The 7,995-nt window shown below is 47.2% G+C and overlaps 1 protein-coding gene across 1 annotated transcript; it reads left to right on the top strand.

Annotated features, from left to right (window-relative positions):
• The first annotated feature begins 6,466 nt into the window (after positions 1-6,466).
• Positions 6,467-7,589, top strand: LOC135373675 (uncharacterized). Its single transcript, XM_064606766.1, has 2 exons — positions 6,467-7,034; positions 7,107-7,589. Exons 1-2 carry the CDS (start codon positions 6,705-6,707, stop codon positions 7,431-7,433), a joined length of 657 nt encoding a protein of 218 aa, XP_064462836.1. The 5' UTR covers positions 6,467-6,704; the 3' UTR covers positions 7,434-7,589.
• Positions 7,590-7,995: the final 406 nt, after the last annotated feature.

The following is a 7,995-nucleotide window of genomic DNA, read 5'->3' as shown; positions in this document are numbered from 1 at the left end:
GCAATTCCCTGTTTCCCAGGTCTTCCAGGTTGGTGGTCACCCTGAACCACAGACTTCAACCCCAACGGCGGTATACCTCATCCGAATGGTACTGTGTCTGATCCTCCCGTACGAGTGCTCTCCCGCAGACTGAGTAGGTGCGTCTCTTCTCTCTGTCCCGTTCCCAGTAGCAGTTCGCCATGCAAGGTCAACACCAACACGCAGGTTTTTCACTCCGAGTAGGTGCGACTCCTCTGAGATTGATGAACTCTTGTTGAATGCGCGTACAAGTTGCTCTGTTCCGAAAATCCACTGAAGCACAGTTGACACATGTAGTGCCTCTTCCCGGTGTGAATTTTCTCGTGCTTTTTAACGTTGGGCATGTGATAGCTCGAGTAACTTCTGAAGCGACAGCGGTGAGTCTCTTTCCTCTGTCGCTTCCCTGGAGACTCCTCTGGACCGAATGCGTGTTCGCAATGGGAGCCTTTGATGCCTGTAAGACGGAGAAACGATTTCCAGTTAGTAGTAGGTACGGGCACAGCAAGGAAAAGAAGAAGGTGCAACAGACATCAGACAAGTTCCTGTAGACAAGGGGCAAGGTAAATATAAATGGTAGCCAAGCTTGCATTGGCCACCACGTCTTCAAGGGCGGTCATGATAAAGACCGTCAGCGCCATCCATCCAAACTACAAATTCCGTCATAATGACATCACCTGGTACATCACCATTACGTATAGCGCGGGCGCTGCGCGTTCCTTCCATCGCGATGTCGAGCCTCGGAATATCACAATCGCTGTTGAAAGCTAATCCAAGAGCAAAAACTCTTAAACAATATGTAAACAGAGAAGAATCAACACTAGCGACATGAGTGCAACAAAGGACACAGGAGACCAGGTGGAGGCTTGCTTTCTTTTTTCACAGGTAAATTCGCCATGCCGTTGTAAACAGTATAAATACCAACATGACACAATTGATGTTCTGAGGCTGGAACGCACTGGCTTTTCAGTGACTTCCATCTTTCATAATAAATACCCATGACAGAATAATGTGCAAAATAACCAGTATGACAGTCCATGTACTGAATAAGCACGAACGGATAATGTACAAATTCCTGCAAACACAGGTGGGGCCCAGCACCTTAATGTCCAATGCATGCTGCTATAGCTGTCCCCATGCACATCGGAAACTTTCCACATATCTCTCGTACAAAGAGGGTGGAAGTGAACATATTTGGCACGTGAAGATCACATTATATGATATTTGCATGCTGTGTGGTGCTAATTCTGCCCACAGTTTTTGGCATTGTAACGAATGCTATGCATTGTAATATCAGCCTACAGCAATGACGACGTTGTTCAGTGTGTACACACCCTGCTGATGACTACTTCTACTTTGATTACAACAGCATTTTTGTATTAAAGGCATGTCAAAGCATTGACAGTGTTCTGTGCTTCTGCTATTTTGTGCACATTTTGCCATGTGGTGTAGATTTCCAAGCTGCACAAGGTGCTTAGCCCTGCACATAAGTGCCCCTACATACTGGCGGTTGTACAGACAATTACTGAACTCAGCGCAGGATTCAAAATATAAAATTACGTGCCAAGGATCTATGTACACAGGTGTACATACACTAAACATAATAGGCACAGACCACTGAACTCTGCATGGCTGTCCATTTACAAATAGCACAAGAGCTATGTGCAAAAGTGAACTTTGACAAATCGTGCGCTACACGGGAATGAAAGAATTACGAGAGATCATGTGTGATCTAGGTTACAACTGAAAGCATTGGATAGACAACAGAATCATGCATATCCTTTTGCATGAAAAACAACTTCTGGTTACATAACTGCAACGTGCAGAGATAACGAACTGTCTGGCTGCCTGCTGGAGTGCCTTCTGAGATAACGTACTACTTCGTATTTCCTAATTCCTTTGTCGTGCAAACCAGAACAGTCACCTCAGAAAAAAGTTAAATAGATCATCATACACCGATGGAGAACACAAACTCAATGTGTTTGGCACCAGTGTGTCCAACACTTCACGCAGCTTGGACCTGACCGCTTAGGACGTGAGGAATGTCTTGACGTTGGCTTTGAAGGCTTCCTCACACGCACCCACAAACGTCGCAAAGGTAGGAAGAGGAACCGACAGCTCCAAAGTACTGTCCACATTCTTGACACTCAAATAAAGCAATAGCTGGCTACTGTCCTGCATTCCTCCGAAGAATGTCCCGTGTTGGACTTTGTGGTTTGAAATTCAAAAGACGACGATGGCGAAGAAAACGGCTTTGAACAGTCACAAAGTGCGCAGTCAACGTACGACAAACTCACAGCTAACAACATGGAGAGGGACAGGAACCGGAAGTGTACTCGGCGCTGTCTATAATCTTACGTATTACTGGCAGACCGCGCGAATTGCTATATTAAAAACATGCATATTGCATTAGTACACGTACTATTCGCGTCTACGATTAAATTATTTTTGGTTGCCTTCGTAGTTTGCCCCTCAACAACTATGCTCACATGTGTATCACGAAGGGAGCAGGGTTGCTAACACATATTTCGTATTTTTCCCGCCTTCGCTACCATTTATATTTACCTTGCAAGGGGTAGTTAGCCAAGATGAGCCAAACAAGCAGACAATACGAAGGGAAGGGTCTGAAGACGACAGCCACTGATATTTCGAACGGAGACCGTTCACTGTCACAGAGAGTCGAACCGAATCCGAACTTGAACCAAAACCGGAACGGAACCGAACCGAAAGGGCCGACGCCATCTTGGAGCTGAACCGGAACTAAACCGGTAAAAGTACCGGTTATCGGTTCAAATAACGGTTCACACGGAATTAAGTGCAAAACTCGGCGTGTTGTGCATGAACATAAAAACTATTTTTCGTATTTTTTCTTTATTTACTACCTTTTTAGACTTCCTTTCTCTTGCCGAAAAGGTCGTGCCCTGAAACAATGACTGTATTTTCTCGAGTTACGAAATAGCAACAGATAGTAACTGCAAACTGTTAGGAGTACTAATGTCTATGACGTATACATGAATACATATAAGAATTAGGCGAATCAGCGACAGTATTGGGCAGTAGTCCATAAGTGACATATACTATAATATACTAATCACACTCAGCTATACAGAGGGTGCCCACCCTAGCAATAATCGGAATAGAAATAATCGCTGGCACATAGCACCGTTAAAGCGAAACTGACACTCTCCCACGACGTTTGTGTCACAAACAGGCGCTGTATTGTAAGACCAGTTCGTTTGCAACACAAACATGTCAGTTTTTGTGTGTTTTTTTTTTGACAGGGCTCGTGTGTTTGATATCATACAGGATGTCCACGCTAAGTGTGAACAGATTTTTGAAAAATATATCAATCACTTTTCCGAGATGAAATCAATTGCAATATAGCATATGCTGAAGGGCACTCCCTAGGGGGGCATTAACAGACTCCTAAGGCAATGTCTTAATTAACTTTCAATAATTAACTTTTTAATTATAAAAGCTACGAAGTTGCTCCAATGAGAACATCTGATCCCTTCGGTCACCAGATACCAAAACCGTTTTCAGAACAAAAATCCGTTCGGTAGATCGTCCGCAAAAAAATCGTGAAGGAGCGCGTTTTTTTTTCTTTATTTGGTTTATTGCGGATCTTCAAAGAAGCGGCTTTCCTTTACCCCCAGTGTGAGAGAGTGAAAGAGCACAGTGCCGCCTCATGCGTCGAAGATTAGCTTTAACTTGCGGAAACAAAACAAAAACACAAATCTATCGGGTGACTCTATCGCGACTGCCCTTATCTTGGGCTGCATTTTCTGTTTTCTTTTAATCTTTTTCCAGGACGTAAGAGGCGATAGCGTGCTCTTTCATCCTCTCGTATTGGGGGCGAAGGAAAGACGCGTCTCTAGAGATGCGCAATGAATAAAATAAAGAAAAAATGGCGTTCCTTCACAAATTTTTTGCGGACGATCTATCGAACGGATTTTTGTTCTGAAAACGGCTTTGGTATCTGGTGACCGAAGAGATCAGATGTTCTCATTGGAGCAACTTCGTAGCTTTTATAATAAAAAGTTAATCATTGAAAGTTAATTAAGACACTGCCTTAGGAGTCTGCTAATGCCCCCCTAGGGAGTGCCCTCCAGCATATGCTATATTGCAATTGATTTCATCTCGGTTGTAGCTGGAAGCGGTAGTAGTTGCGTCTGGCGGTGGATCGTCTTGGAGGTAGGCGGGCTTGAGCCTATCGATGTCGACTGGTTGCTCTTTACCGTTGACTAGGATACGGAACCGCGGGCGATGACGCGGCAGGGGCCGGTGTAGGGGGCTTCCAAGGATCGGTGTACGGGGGGGCGAACGTACGAAAACGTGGGTGACGAAGGCGAGTTCTCGGGGTATATAGAATGGTCGTCCGACGGATTTTCGGACCGGGAGAGGCCGAGGTTGGGAGAGAGTGGACTGGAGTCGGGCGAGGAAGTCCAGGGGCGAGTCCAAGTGGTCTCGAGGGGCAAGAAGCAGCTGCCCCGGAATTCGGAGGCTCGATCCGTAGACCATGTCCGCGGGGGAGCAGTGTGAGTCCGCATTGGCGGCACAGCGAATACCGAAGAGTATCAAGGGGTGGTGATTATGCCAGTGGGTGCGATGCTCATATGCCATGATGGCAGATTTCAGATGACGATGGAATCTCTCGACGAGCCCGTTGGCGGCGGGATGATAGACGGTTGTGCGATACCTGGTTGTTCCCAACATTTTGAGCATGCAGCGAAATAGGGAGGATTCAAATTGTGCTCCTCGGTCAGTTATGAGTTCGGCTGGGGTCCCGAAACGTGCGACCCAGGTGTGCAGTAAGGTGAAGCATACAGTTTCGGCGGTGGCGTCCACCATAGGAGCGGCATCGGGCCACCGAGTGTACCTGTCTATGCAGGTGAGTAGGTAGCAGTAACCGTGTTATGAAGGAAGCGGGCCGACGATGTCCACGTGAATGTTGTGAAACCTGTGATCCGGGGGCAGGAAGGCGGCAAGGGGGGAGGTCGTGTGACGCTACACTTTCGCACGCTGGCATGGGACGCAAGACTGGGTCCATTTGCGGATATGATTCCTCATGCCAGGCCAGTCGTATCATGATGAGATGAGGTGGTGGGTGGCACGGACGCCACCATGGGCAAGGGAGTGAAGAGTGTCGAAGACCCTGCGCTGAAGTGTGGCCGGTACGAAGGGGCGCGGCGTACCGGTGGAAACGTCATGCTAGACGTGTTTTTAATTCAAAATTACGTTCGCTGAGTGACCCCTGGTTTGCCAACTCCGAACGATGCGCAGCTACCCAGAGCTGACGAGCCGCAAACACGGCGAAACACGTGTCCTCTGGTGCTGTCGCATCGTTCCATGAGTATCTGTTTCTCTGCGTGCAGCCATAGAAGCCATCTTAATCTGTAATTTTGAATTAAAAACACGTCTAGCATCATTTACTTGTTTATTTAATGGCTTTTCCCCCTCATTATAATTCACTGGCTTGCACTGTGGCATTGAGGAGTGCTCAGTCACCCTCCCTGGTGTATATTGCTCGCTGAGCGACCCCTGGTTTGCCAATTCTGAACGATGCGCAGCTACCCAGAGCTGACGAGACGCAAACACGGCGAAACACGTGTCCTCTGGTGCTGTCGCATCGTTCCATGAATATATATATATATATATATATATATATATATTCTGCAGTAAATTCTGCAGTAAATCTCACTGTCACATTCAATGGCAGCGTTCCTAACATTAGCCGGATACTCAACCGCCACTACACAATTCTTTCACAATCTGATCGGATGAAGGAAATATTCTCACAGCCACCGCGCGTAAGTTATCGCCGGGCGCGGAACATCCAAGACAGACTAGTAAATGCCAAAATTAACAAACTTCCAGAAAATAACATTGGTTGCCACCCTTGTAATGCAACTAGATGCCAAATTTGTAAATCAATGCAAGCCGCTAACTCTGCAGATAGTACCAATTCTAATTATCGGGTCAACATTAATGGCGACTTTAACTGTAATTCTTCCAATGTTGTCTATCTTCTTCAATGTAATGAATGCAACGCCCAATATATCGGACAGACAGCTACTTCATTTAGAACGCGATTCAATAACCACAAATCTGACGTCGCGAAGAAACCTAATCTGCCAGTGTCGCGCCATTTCAGTAAACCAGGACACTCAATCACCAATATATCTATTTTCATCCTGCAGTCAGGCTTTCTTTCCCAGCGGCTCAGGGAACAGCGCGAGTCTTATCTCATTCATAAATTCCAGTGTCAGATAAACGAAGATCGAGGAATCCTTTCTACTATTCGCAACCTGCATTCCTAATCCAGCACAATACATACACTCTTTTGTCTCTTTTTCAGGCTCACGGGTATTTCCTCAAGGTCCTGCTGCACAGACCCGGTCATTCCCCTCTCACTTAGTCACCAACCTATGTTAGTCATGACAAAAGCGCATGCGCTGCTCTCTTTCCCTTGTACATAACCCTCTCCCATATATAAAGCTTGTTCTTGTCACCAAACCCCAGTCCCGTCGAAGGCAGCGCTGACTGCCGAAACGTCGACCCCTATCCCTATATGTGTTAATAAACTCCCCTTTGTGTTTTCCTGTAAGCTCTTTGTCGTCTTCTGATTTTTCCTGCTTATTTCATTCTCGTGGTCAACCGCCCTCCTAAGCTTCTAATCTATTTCTACGATGACCACCGACAGAGGAGGACCGAAGATGCCCATCAGGAAGTACCCTTTTTATGCTCCTGTTATAGCTGTACTTGGTGACTCACAAACTAAATATCTCCGTTTCCACTTCGACCCCAGATCCCGTACTGCCCCGACAATGTTCGTGTCCAAGAGCGGAGGCCGAATCGCAGACTTCAAAGAAGAGGTGGACCAGCTGCCCGCAAGTGTTCGTGTCGTGGTGTTGCACTGTGGGACGAATGACATGCCGGACACCGATCCCGACATGGCCATCCGTCGCTATGTGCAACTCATCGACCACATTCGCTCTCGGGGAAACATCGAACTTGTGGTATGTACCCTCATCTTACCCAGATCCTACAACCGCCGTCGTCCTTATCTTGACAGGCGACGCGAATTCCAGTGCAATCCCCGGGCATTTGCGTTCAACCAACGACTGATGACCCTGTGCCGAGGTGCCCGTGACCTGTATTTCCTGGACCATGGTTTCCACCGACAGCCCCCAACCAGAGTCCTTGCAGCTGACGGCCTCCACCCCAGTTTCGAAGGAGTCACCCAGATCGCCCACCGACTGCGGTCCCTGGTACCCCGGCTGCTCCGTCGCCTACCCACACGTACAGCAAGCACTGGAACGCCGGACCCCGTATGGCCGACACTCCAGGAGGCTGCAGCATGGACACAAAGAAGCACACGTGCCGAGAAATCGTCACGAGCCAAGCAGCAGGATTGACTAGCCGGTGAGTCAGTACCAATTCACTCTCCACAAATTGTCAGCAGTAGCACTGAGGCGTTCTTTAAACTCAGAAAAATCGCGGATAAAGTTGCACGCTACACCTCCCATCGTGATACTTTGGCTACTTATCATGAAAACGACAGGATTCCGCGTGGGCTAGAAATCCACAAAACATCAACCTTCCCCTTGAACCATGAACACAATGTGCAATGGCTGTCCATTCTTAACAAAGCATCTTTAGACCTAACTAAAATTCTAATTTCTCACTGCCAAGATACTATCCAGTCTCTATCCGAAGACGCCGATGCCATTAACAGCACTACCCCGTTGTCACATTCTCATAGATCAGAGTTAGACAAATTCCTCCAAAAGAAAAACATCCACCTGAAGCTCCAAAAGCAAAAGAAATTATTTAGAGACAAAATCGATTGCCCTCCAACTCATAATACTTCCACAGATTCGGCACCCCCTAATTCCGAAGCCCGTAGCAATACTTCACAACTACGTCCAGATACCCCGTTAGACAGCAACAGCCGGTTTGCTCCCGACATCCCCACAC

The sequence above is a fragment of the Ornithodoros turicata genome, unplaced genomic scaffold (assembly GCF_037126465.1).
Source record: "Ornithodoros turicata isolate Travis unplaced genomic scaffold, ASM3712646v1 Chromosome29, whole genome shotgun sequence".
Lineage (NCBI taxonomy): Eukaryota > Metazoa > Arthropoda > Arachnida > Ixodida > Argasidae > Ornithodoros > Ornithodoros turicata.
This window is presented reverse-complemented; position numbering and strand designations above follow the sequence as displayed.